This window comes from Doryrhamphus excisus, linkage group LG4, assembly GCF_037039965.1.
Source record: "Doryrhamphus excisus strain RoL-2023G ecotype Guam linkage group LG4, RoL_Dexc_Guam_v1.1, whole genome shotgun sequence".
NCBI classification, from domain to species: Eukaryota; Metazoa; Chordata; class Actinopteri; order Syngnathiformes; family Syngnathidae; genus Doryrhamphus; species Doryrhamphus excisus.
The window spans coordinates 10,467,170-10,479,801 of NC_136360.1; the positions used below are offsets into that span (position 1 = coordinate 10,467,170).

Genomic DNA, 12,632 nt, shown 5'->3' on the forward strand with positions numbered 1-12,632 from the left:
ACGCATAAATAAAATAATACATTTTCCAATGCCTTTCATTTAGTTTCTCTGACAACAAGGTATTGGTGTCTTCCTGATAATGCTACTTGCTTATTTATTTAATCAGTTTAAAATAGTCGGGCAGTCAATTATATCTGAATTAGAACTAGAACATGTGGGGGAAATGAAATGCAAGCAGTACAACATTAGCTATCCATCTATTTTCTATGCTGCTTATCCTCAGTAGGGTTGCATAGGGTGTATGCTGGAGCCTATCCCAGCTGTCTTGGTCACCAGCCAATCACAGGGCACATATAGACAAACACTCACATTCATACCTATGGACAATTTGGAGTCGCCAATTAACCTAGCATGTTTTTGGAATGTGGGAGGAAACCGGAGAATAGAAGGAGGAAACCCACGCATGCACAGGGAGAACATGCAAACTCCACACAGTGATGCCCAAGTGGAGAATCGAACACAGGTCTTCCTGATCTCCTGACTGTGTGGCCTACATGCTAACCAGTCAGCCACCGAGTGGCCCCATAGTAGCTATGTGAATGCTATTTAAAAGTAAATGTGCCATCTGTGTCCATATGAAAGTGATGGTAAATGTTTCTTTTTCACTTTCAGTCGTCATTGATATGCATTTCAAAAAGTTTTCTATGTTAATAAACAATTCAGTGGATTTACATTTACAATTGCCGCATTTTACGCACTATAAGGCGCACACACTCAAAAATTGCCTTGTAGGCGAGGCGACTTATAAACCAGTATGTCTTATGTGTACATTTATAAATATATCTGTAAAAATGTTCTTGTGCTACTTCGGTAAGAGCTTCGCTTGACCGAGTGTTGGACCATTTCCTGCTGACACAGGGACGTAATACGTATGTTGGCAGCGATAAACCAATCAGAGAACCTGACGTCATACGTACGTATGTACGCTTAATGTTCTCTATGCCTTCAGGGCTGCAAAACAGCATTATGCCCATCTCTGCTACTGTGGAAAACCAAGTGAAGCAAATGAATTCTGAGCTTCCAATTAACACTTGTGCTATAATTACAGTTTAAAGGGGAACTATTATGTTTTTCCACTTTTGTGACCTATAAATGTAGTTAGAATGTTGTATTCTTGTGTTAAATGATGTCAAAGTTTCAGATAATGAGGTTTGCGCATTTGGAAGTGAGCCTTGAAAGAAGTTTGGGATGGCTCTGAACACTCGGTTTCGCGGAACACTGCAATCTCCAGATTGCCAGCACTCAGTAAACGTGGACCTACGTATCCAGAAATCCTCGGGAGTGCGTAGTACTGTGAGCATGCTTGGAGGTGGGCCGTTGGTGGAATAAATTAAACGTTTGGGGTCAGAGCCATGGATCCATGGGAACGCTGCACAAAGAGGTGCAGAATCTAGAAGATCTATAAAGCTTTCTTTGCAGGTTATTGTGTGTAGCTGCTCTACAGGAGTCCACAACTCAATGAGCATAATAGGTCCCCTTTAAGTTACCATGATCTTACACACAATTGCGTCAAATAAATTGAGGATAAGAATCAGTTAGCAAATGTAAAAGACATAAAGATGAGAAATAGCTTCCATGGATATAAAACACCTTTCGACGACACCTGCATGCCAACCTTTCTGTCCTTTGTGTCTTCAAACAATTATGCAGGTATGACCACTCCAATTCTACTCTTAGTTGCTATGACAACAGTAAGGTTACATGTTTTATTCATAAACGGGTCAGGAGGTGGTAACGATGACAGCCGGAGCGGCCAGGTTGTCTAAGGAAGTTTTAAACACCAAGACAACAACCTTACCTGAGAAACCGTTTCCAGGTCTAAGTCTATGAGATCTGCCACTGCCTCATTCTGCTGAGTCTGATGATGCTCCTGATGCTCACTGAGTCCCGGTTGGGGGAGTTGCGGATGACTATGAAGATGATGATGTTGATGATGATGTTGGTGGAGGTGGTGGGTGTTTGGATGTCCGTTCTGCAATCACAACCTCAGTGTCAAAGCGATGGCAGGTGGGATGTGGATGAAAGTGCATCTATATCAGCAGTCGTTCACACATTTAGGATTTAGGAGGGCAGATGTTGGTCCCGCCAGGTGCTCTCATAGAAGCACTCAGGGGATTGAAAGAGGTTTAATGCTCATCCCTTCCTTCAGTCTAAACTACAGCTCTGGGCTGCCTTTGCGTTTCTCTAAATCCTCCTCACTGTAGTAATAACCACCGAGAGCCACTCAGCTACATCTCTTTAAAGAATATTTAAACTTTATAATAATAAAACAATGCTTTATTTCTATTGTTTTGTTGTTGCCATAAACAGCCGGTTAGAGCAAATGATAAACATGCTGTGAATTATCGCAGGCCAGTGCAAGAATTGCTTAAATCACACCAATCAACAACAAGAGCCTGCCGTGGTGTAGTAGATGGCCTTTTGAACTTTGGAGCGGACAACTCCGGTTCAAATCCCCACTAGTAACCATCATCGGTATTCGTCATCAGTATGTGGATCAAAAAGATCCGCTGTGGCGACTTCGTAATCAGGAAAAAGCCGAAAGAAACAAAGAGCAATCAACAATGAGCCAACAAATGTAGTGCTTACATTAGTTAGTATTTTGGATAAAAAATACTAGTACACTACACTACAACTACTACACTAGTTTGGCTAGTAACCAACTTGTGTAAGAAATCAGGCATAGAAAGCTAAATACTACAATATTTACTCATGGACCACATGGATCTCCATCAGATACATTTATTTTTATATTCTTATTAGTGATTTTATGCTACCAATACCGATCCTGATAATCCATGAGTGACATCGGCCAATACCAATACTGATCCCGATTACATAGATGCAGTTTAAATGTTTAAATGTATTATTGCCTATATTAGAGGTCACCAAGATCTTTCCTTGTGAGAGCTACTTTTACAAAATGAAAATAGCCAAGAGCTACTCATTTTTGTAACATTTATTTTCATAGCTTATTTCAAGCCAAACAAAGCCAATATGATTGTTTTATCATTAACAATATGCTCAAGTTTTGTGTTTCACAATGCATTTATGTCTAGTCTTCTCACATTATTAACTGAAAACCTGAATGAAAAGCAGGTTTATCCACCTCTGCTGGGTCCCTCCAGCCGCATCCACTGCCGTCTGAAGTGCAGATGCAGCCGACTCCCTGTTCTGTGCCCGCAGAGGAGATAAAATATCAGTGTGCACTACGCCCGTTTCAAGTACGGCGCAAACGCTCGTCACACATCATCTGGAATCCGATGCAAAATCCATACAGAGGCGGTACTCATCCCCAAATTTTGTCCACACTACAATGGGTTGGGAACAGGGCTTTATAGCCGCTGCCTGATGGATAATCACACCATGAACCTCAAACTCACCACACCCTGCCAAGTGTTCGGCCCCAAATGCAGCACCAATCTAAAGCAGTTCGAAAATGCTCCTTGTTCTGGATGCTGCAGCGGGATTGGAGCTGATCGACAGAGGGGGTCGGTGTTTTAAAGCAAGTATTGGATGGTATCGATACTGTGCTCTTTCTGTCACTGATATCGGCCGATTGATCAGAGCACCCCTAATGCTTATTACATGGTGCTCTTTTTTGGTCTTATATGCTGTTAAGTGTGTGCTGCAGAACTGTACTTTTAAGATGAGAAAAATTGTGCCAATTTCAATAAAATTCTGATTAGAAAAGACGAGGTAATTTTTGGGGGGTATCCAAAACATATCGAACTGGAACACAAACATATCGAAAAGAACCAAACTGTGAATTTTATGTTTGTATCATTGCACTAACAAATGTCGGCTTGTCTTTGTGCTAAATAACTGAATGGATTGCTAATTGCTACATAAGTAAACACAATCTAAACAATACATGCTAGTGTCTCCATGACCATCATTATTATTTCTGTGGCGGGGTCCAGTATTCCCATGAATTCAGTGCTTTGTCCTCATGCAGCCACTGCTTATCAATTAGCTATCTCTGAGGGGGGAAACTGTAATTACCTGTGCACGTGTTCCCGCAAGTAATTAATGCAGCCTCTATAATTAATGCCATCTTGCTGAGCCCCTGCTGAGTGATGGATCACAAACAGTAAACGCACACACTCTCTGAAGTAGACTCACACCAGCACACAAAGATAATAATCGGCCAGAGTTGTCGGTAAAAGGACCACGAGGTGCAAACGGGTGTTGATTCAACACTCCCACTCGGTCTAGGGTCAAGGGCTTGGTAGATTGGAACAGTCTGGCGAGGGTGTGTGTTTTATTGATCCATCCCTGTTTAAGATGGCGACACAGTAAATAACGCTAGAGATTGCTTCGCATGCCGGGTCATGTTCGAGACCGGGTGCTATCATTTCATTGGAAAAGTTGCAATGATGTGCTTTAAAAGCCGACGCCTGCCATCAATCCTGTCCCAACGATGAAATAAAGGCTAAATCCACTCCGGCGCTGCTCTGCAGGTAATCACTTTCCTCCAAAACGTTAAAAGCATCACAGCAGCAGCAGAGGGTGATGAGGCAGAAAACATTCAATTGCAAAGTGCATTATTTCTACATTGTTAACCACCATGGGGGTTCTTTTTGTTTAGTTTGGCGATTAACTCAGCGGGTTATTTACTCACAGTGCACAGAGATTTAAAGCCAATCCTGGTTGACTTTATTAGTAATTATTTTTCAGTTCTGTGTTGTACGGTGCACAATTTCAATTGTTAGAATTTGAATCTGTGACGACTTTAGGAACTTTTTATGTTTGAAAATTTAAGTAGGATAAATGGCTGACAGATGTCTTAGTGCTAAATAACTGAATAGATTGGTAATTGCGACATAACTGTGGTTGATAGCTCAGTGCTTGATCGCAAGGATGGGTATGATAACCAATTAACTGCTTAATCTATTGTTTAGAATTACTTTGCCTGTGTTGATTAATTGCATCTTGACACATGGAAACAAAATGTGACAAAATGCAGTGCACTACTTGGCTTGAACAGCAGGGGCACTGTTGATACAGTGTCAGTAGCCTCTACAGTAACACCATTTCAGTGTAATCAATTTAGCGTCTTTGTCACTCGGCGTAAAAACTTAGCCGAAACCATTCATGCGATTGACTCGCTGTAGCGAGGGAACAGGGAAAAGCCGGAAGCCGGAAGTAAAAACTAAAATAGTGTCTTTGCATTAATATGAGTAGAATGACATGGCATCAACATCATTTTAGTTTCATAAAGACAAGATTTTAGCTGCATCTCGGTTATTACTGGATCAATCAGACCTCAACAAAAGCCTGTGATCCATTTATTTGTCTATGGTTGCTACTCTGACCCACCGGGGGGGTGGGGGCGGGTGGAGAAAACACTGAAACCCGCCACAACAGCAGCAAAAAATTGGATTTGCTCACTTGCAGACACCTGCCAACATGACAGCCCATCCAAATCGCAGCATGCGCCGCAGGATGGGTGAGGCCAAACACACAAAAATATGTACCGGGGTGCCTGTAAGCTTCTTACCACAGCTCTGGATAAGACGGCCAAAGGAGAAAATGCAAGACTAATTCCAAGCCAACCAAAAATTGACAGCGCCTGTGTTGTTGAGATGGCCCGGTCCAGTTTAGCCATTTAAGGCCACACACACAGAGCAAGTAAATAGACTGAAAATGCTGCACTCCAGGTATCAACAAGGGATGGAGCCTTGGAACCCTTTATGCACACATAAACTCTTACAAGCACGCACACACACATACATATATGTGTTCGCAGGAGAGCAGGCCGCTTATTACGACTTGGGAGATTTTAGCAGATTAAATCCACCAGCAATATAAGCCGCATCTTTATGGGCAGATAAAGAGCAGTGGAGTTACAGCCGCTGCAGCCTGACAGTAGCCAAGGTCATCTTTCATTATAACTGCCAGCAGCGGGAAGCCAATAACTAAGAGAAACCCCCCAACCCCACCCCCACACCCCTCCAACACACTTACAATAACTGGGATTTGCAGCATAACTTATGAGCAGGTAAAGGTTGAATATTCTTCATAGAAATTCAGAAATATGAGTCAAATGTTCTGAAAACAACCAGCTTTGATATTATGATCACGTACATAATCTAATGAGATCCAGTACATACACGAAATGTAGCCTTTAGAAAGACAATGTTGTCCAGTTTGTCACAGAGGGCAAAAGGGCGGTTTAAAGTGGGGTACTGTAGCAAGACCATGTTATCATTTTCATTAATTTCTTCTTGGTTTTTCAGTTAGTCAACAGGGTTATGCAAAAACTACAAAACTGTCCATACATCAAGCTGTTCATCTATCTTTCTATCAATCAAGGTCTTGTTTGCTGTTGTTTTTCCTGTTAATAACATTGCACATTACAACTACACAACTGGCCAACCATCCACCTGTCTAACTATCCGTCTATGTTGGGGGCCAGTTATGGTTGTTTTGTTTATAAAAACAAACTATTGGATCTAACTGACTAATTGACTAATCTACTAATCTGTTGCGACTGTTTGAAATATCTTGTGAGAGCCAGGGGTGCTCCGATCAAAATCGACCGATTTCTGTAAAAAAAGCATGATTGGCATACTATGCCGGTAAATGCTTTTCAAAAACCACAAAAAACGATCACCTCTGACTCGTACTATTGCCGCATGCAGCCTGTAGCTCCTACTCACTTTGTCTCACATTGTGCAGGCCTGCCAAAGCCAAAAGTCTACCATGTGGGACTTACCTGTCATTACCTGTCAATTTTGCACCCTGCAAAACATGTCACAAAAAATGCTGGGGTGGCATGTTAAAACTTTTGGAGGCTGGGTACTTGGCGGGGTGTGTTTTCAGGGCTTTAGACCAAATTTTTTTAGACAATTTATTTGATTCATTTGACTCATGATAGGTGTAATTCATACTTCAACCATCAGAAGTTGCCTGTATGTTTTTGCAAAGCAGCCAGCGACACTGTTACCTCATTTTGCACACAAACATGTATATCAATTTATCGGGATCAGAATTGTCAGCATAAAACCGATCCCGAGTGAGGGCTGTTATTTCAATCCCAATTTGTTGTGTTTTTTTGTCAGTTTGGAGGATTTCAAAAAATAAATGAATCTGTCCATGCATCTGATTGGATAAGCATCTTCCCGCCCATACGACTGTCAATCTATTCGTCCATCTATCTGTGAGTGTTCCATGGCCTTTCCATCTGACTCTTCCCCAGTCCATCCATCCATTATTCATCTGCCCATTTGTCTGTTCATCTATTGATCAAGAGTCAGTATTTTCGATAGCCATTTGTGGTTTTGTTAGCAAGATCCCGCAAAAAACGAACCAATCCCTCTTTGAAATTGTCAAAAATTTTTTGCTGAGGATGCAAATAAATGTGCAGAGACATTATTTTTCACTTTTTGCCAATCCAGTTGCATTTGAGGAGCAAGTGGCGCAGATCCAGCGAATGTTGCTGCACTAACAAGACCAGAGTGGAGCAGTAGTACCAAGCATAACCCTGTTTAAATTTGTTCCAATTGTCTTTGTAATGGCAGACTTTTCGATACAGCTCCTGTAAGATCTCAGTAGATTATGTTGTGTAGAGTTGGTGTATCATATGTTCAAACCTGTTCATAAAAGTTGACAGTGGCAGAATGTGTCACAATATAATCGGAGAGAAGGTCATGCGAGCTTAAAGTGGATGCACCAGCTAGCAAACCACAGCCAGGCATGCTTGATTGAGCACAATAAACACGTTTACACATACACACACATACACACACAATACACAAATATGGCATCTGCACATGGAACACAAGGAAGGAGGGCAACAGCCACCGCAATCAGAGGAGCAGCGCACTGCACAAAGCACTGGTTCCCAGCAAACCTCTCAGGGGAGCCATAAATAAATCACACCCAGTGGGAGATACAATGACTGACCAATCAGGGGAGGAGCAAAAATGGCCATGGTAGAAGATCGTGTAATGCTTGGATGGGCTGAGAGGTTTGACTGAGGATGGGGAGGCAGACTGGCAGGAGCGGGCAAACACGGTGGACGCCACTCACTGGGTGTCGCTTTGGGACGTCATAGACCCCTTCCTTCTGCTGACTGGTGGGAACCTACACAGCCGGCCAAGAATTTAGAGCACAGCCAAGACAGACTGTTACCTCCAGATCATCCAGAAAATGACACAAAACATTTTTATGCCTCAACTTTTTTTTTTTTTTTTACAGATGTCTAATTTTGACTATTGATCTTGTGGAATTTTAACAAATGTTAATTTTGTTGAGGACATTTTGACACAACACAGGCAAGTGGAAGGCCCAAATAGTTCAGACCCACCCTAGTCTGCTGCCTAAAAGGGCAGCAAAAGAAGTCAAATAGGAAGTACAATGATATTTTGGAGTGGTTCTGATGACATGTAGGAGTTCGGTAGATGACCATGGACTCAGTTACCGTGTAAAGCTGCAAGGCAGACTGCCGGAAAATGAATAGAGTGAGGTTCCCAAGGCTGGAAAAGTCAGTATATCATCACTTCTGCAGAGTAATAATGTCCACATCTTCAGTTGATGAGAGGTTTACATTTTTTTTCATCTGCTACAGTTGGCTTGGTCCATTGGTCCATTTTATAATTCTGAATATACAGTACATAGCTATTGGAATATAATTTCAGATTAACACTTTAACACATTAACACATTAACACTAGCTCAATTACATTCATAAACAATTCATTAAATGAACAGAGCCATTTATCAAAGGACTTTTGTTAAATGCCCATCCCTAATTTGGCAGTCGATCACCTTTTTGTGTGTGTGAGATAATCAAAATGAAAATGTGGAGAGTGAGACCTCATCTACGAGGCTAATCAGTAGACTGTCTCTTTAAATGCGGACTCAGATAAGACTGTTATGACATGTAATAAGTCAGCGTCACACAGATGAAGACATGTAATATTTACATGTCGCACAAAGTGAAATATTTGACAGAGTTGAACATTGAGCGCAGATAGCAAACTGATTTGTTTGAAGTGTGAAGTTTGGACACAGTAGCTATGTAAGTGAATATTGAGCTTGTGTATTGGTCCATTTTATGAACTATATAGTACAGAGAATTTAAACTCATTGTTTCTAGAGGAGTGGAGTGGTATGACCAACCACGTCTACTGTACTTGCTAAAATTATCCTTTTAATCAGTAAACGTTTTAAATGAAAAAGTCAGGAAAAGTGGCAAAATATAATATAAAATGTGTAATAATTCACCAGAACTTTAGTGTCTCGGTGGCAGGATTAAAAAAAAAATTCATATTAAAAAAACAATATCCGTAATTGATATTATACAAGCGTATTTAACTTGGACAAAATGAAACCATTAGGATCCTTACTTAGATGCGAAGGCTCACAGAAATGTCATTCTAAGCCAAAGGCGGGTTGAGGCTGGGTAATATTTAAAAGTGAGCCGCCAAAGCAGCTTTAAAATATAATTGGAGCAAATCCAAGGTTTGTGGCGCTCTAAGAGGACTACCGGAGAGACATGATGTACTATACATGATGTAGAGAGAAGCACAAATCCCCACAGTTTTGGTTTGGAACGTTTGGTTGAAATATTTAGGGTTAAATTCGGGCATGAGCACTGCGGTGTGTGGAATAATGCGGTGCCATTCCCTGTGTGGATGTTTCCTGATGGGAGTGTGTTGCTAAATGAATATTGCGCAGTCTGTCCCTTTTCTTTCTATGCCGTGTTTACTTCCTTCACATGTTTATTTCCAGAAGCTGCCATCTTTATTCATACATTGGTCCCACTGTGGCTGGAGGCTGCCTCACGTTTTTTATGGCTGATTTCTGTATGTGTGTGTGTGTGCACGTCAGTACTCTTTTATTTTCAATCCATTTTATTTAAAGATCAAACGAGTCTGGTGATTAATCTTTTTTTTTTTTGCTGCCGTTTCTTTCATCTCCGGCAGAGAAAAGGGGTGGGGAGAACGAGGAGGGGGTCCCGCCTTCTGCACCGGCCAGGAATAACCTCTGCATCCGTTCATACACCCCCACCTTCCTTTCGTACTCCCCTCGGAGGTCTACCCACGTCTCTAAGGATAGTGCCCAGGGAACAGGTTTCCTCCCTGGTCTTGTTCCCGAAGGAATGTTGGCTTCTTGTTTGCCTTTGATTCACACATTCTTTTATTCCGGATGTCTCCTTTATGTGTCCATGCAGGGATGTCCATGTCTTTTCCCTTTAGCTTATTAAATGTGTTAAAAGGCAAATACAAATGGACTTGAATATAAGGTGATGAATAGCTTAAATATTTTGAAGACGAAATCTAGAACATAAACAGACTAAAGGAATCTGGAATTTTTAAAAAATGACACAGAAATGATATTTTTGAGCTGTTTGAAAGTTGTTTGAGTGATAGGAAGAAAACCTCTGACTCATTTTGCCGCCACCTGTTCGGTTTGCATGTATAAATCTCTCGACGCAGAAAATAAAACTATTTTTCTAGAGAAAAAGGAAAACTGTCGTCCATTCGTGGCCTATATGGTATACACAAGGTGGGCCAAAAGTAGGTTTACAGTGACTTTACAGTTCAATGTAAAATGTCCAATATGTCAATGTATGTATGTAAATGAATGCCTAATAAATGTCAAATGTTAACTGTAACCCTACCCAGTATTAAAAACACAAACATTATTGTAAATTTTGGGGTCCAAAATTAGGTTTTTGTCGTTAAAGACGTTTTGTAGAACTTCCTTATATATGGATGAAGAACTGGCCCACCGGTCAGATGTTGTACACCACTGTGTTAAGGGAAGTGGGCAATCATTCCTGGCAAACATCCTTGACATGAAGCCCTCCCACCACTTGCAAGGATGATGAGCAAGCTTGCGAGCTGGCGAGTACCTGATAAATGCTCTCTTCCGATTGGTCACGGATTGGCTCGTGTCCGGCCTCAAACACAATGTACTACAGCATCGGAAGCACAGAGAGGACATGGGAGGAGGAGGAAGGAGGAGAAAAAAGAAGAAGAGGGGAAAAGTGGAAGAAGTCGAGAGAAAGTCAAACAGCTTTTTCCATTAGGTTCTCATTTTTATAAAAGACGTGAAAGAGGGTCAAAATGCAAGAGGCAAATATTCCCACAGCAGTTGATCATGCACCCAAAAACATGCACCCCAGTAAAATCACAATGTGGATTGTGGTCTTCCCATTAGTACCCAGCAGGGGCTGTCTCCCCACAGTGCACACACATAGGAGCAAGCCAAGAGGTGGGGGGTGGAAGCAGGAAGAAGCAAGGATGGTGAGAGAGATTTTACCTGGTAGACCGGGTCCTCTAGATCTTCCTCCAGTATCGTCTGCAGATGAGCGGAGCCAAGAAAAGAAGGGAAGAAGCGTAAGGGTTAAGCCGGAGGAGCAGAGCGAGAAGGCGGAAAGCATAAGCAGTACAAAAAAAAAGCATATTTGGCTTCCCAACATTGGGATGATAATTTGGCAATCACCAGATAGAGGGAATAAAGCCCAATAGGCAAAAAGCGGTCATTGTCCACCAAATCTTAATGGCGTCTTAATGTCAAAGGTCTCTCAGATAAGAGTAATTAAGGCAGACAATAAAAACACCAGTCAAGTACCTGGTAGACAGCCTGCTCACACTGTTTGTCCTTCTGGGCCTTCTTCTCCATTTCCTCCCTCTGCTTTATCTCATAGATGAGCTGGAACAAGTCCCGTAGGTCCAGAATCACAGGTTCAGCCTGGGGGTGGGGGGGCGACAAGGCAGTTAATGTCAAACACACACACACACACCAGCTGTAATGTAATGTCATGAATAAATTTATTTGAATTTTCGTTTTATTGTATCACAAAACTAACTCTCTCAGAAAATGTATTCAACTTATTCACTTTTTCAACCAACTAACTCAGCCAGCTCACTTACAAGCAAATCACTCATTGACTAACCAACTGACCGACTATGTTAAACACTAAAGTAAATAAGAAACTGACTAACATACTCCCTCAACCACTTGATTAAGTAACTCACCAACCGACGGAATAACTAACTCTCTCACACTCACTAAATAAGTCACTAACCAAGCAAACAATCAAATAACTCACTCAATCTGCCAACTCGCTAAGTCACTCACTCATTCAACCAGCCAACTGACTCAGTCTGCCATCTAACTCACTCTCACTCAGTCACTCATTAACCAATTGAGTAACTTAAAAACTGACAATCTACGGTAAAATCCTGACTATAAGCCGCTTTGAACATGCTTTGAATCTTGTAGCTTAAACAATGATGTGGCTGATTTGGGCTAAAATAACTACAGTTCCCATGATGATTAGAGTGCAGGTTCAGGAAGTGGTCAAGTCAACGTACATGTTATGTTTTGAAGTCTTATGCAGCGATTGTATTTCACTCCGACAAACCTTAAGTAAGTTTGATCAAGTGTAGAACTACGACAGCTTCTGCTTGGACTGCTTGGACCCGGCCATTGTTGAATTCCTGGTTGAAAAATGTGTGTCTTTCTATGTAAATATCCCATCTTACAAAGTGGATGCCTGCAGCTTATATAGTGCATAGTGAAGTCTATATATCTATATCTATATCTATATCTATAAAAAAAATATGTTTAAAGCTGGTGGGTGCAACTTATATCCGGGTGAGATCAATAGTC

At 41.4% G+C, this 12,632-nt stretch overlaps 1 protein-coding gene across 9 annotated transcripts in view; it reads right to left on the bottom strand.

Moving 5' to 3' along the window:
* dab1a (DAB adaptor protein 1a) overlaps window positions 1-12,632 on the bottom strand; it is a 205,161-nt gene that overhangs the window by 13,488 nt on the left and 179,041 nt on the right. For 4 of the 9 annotated variants that reach the window (XM_078790110.1, XM_058072449.2, XM_058072450.2 and 1 more), the window contains 3 exons: window positions 11,589-11,708; window positions 11,277-11,315; window positions 1,799-1,972 (listed from right to left, as the gene is read on the bottom strand). In XM_078790110.1, coding sequence (XP_078646236.1) covers window positions 1,799-1,972; window positions 11,277-11,315; window positions 11,589-11,708 — 333 coding nt within the window. Of the gene's footprint in view, window positions 1-1,798; window positions 1,973-8,037; window positions 8,092-10,866; window positions 10,930-11,276; window positions 11,316-11,588; window positions 11,709-12,632 lie in introns of all 9 variants that reach the window. The other 5 variants (XM_078790111.1, XM_058072451.2, XM_058072452.2 and 2 more) reach the window with 5 other exon arrangements.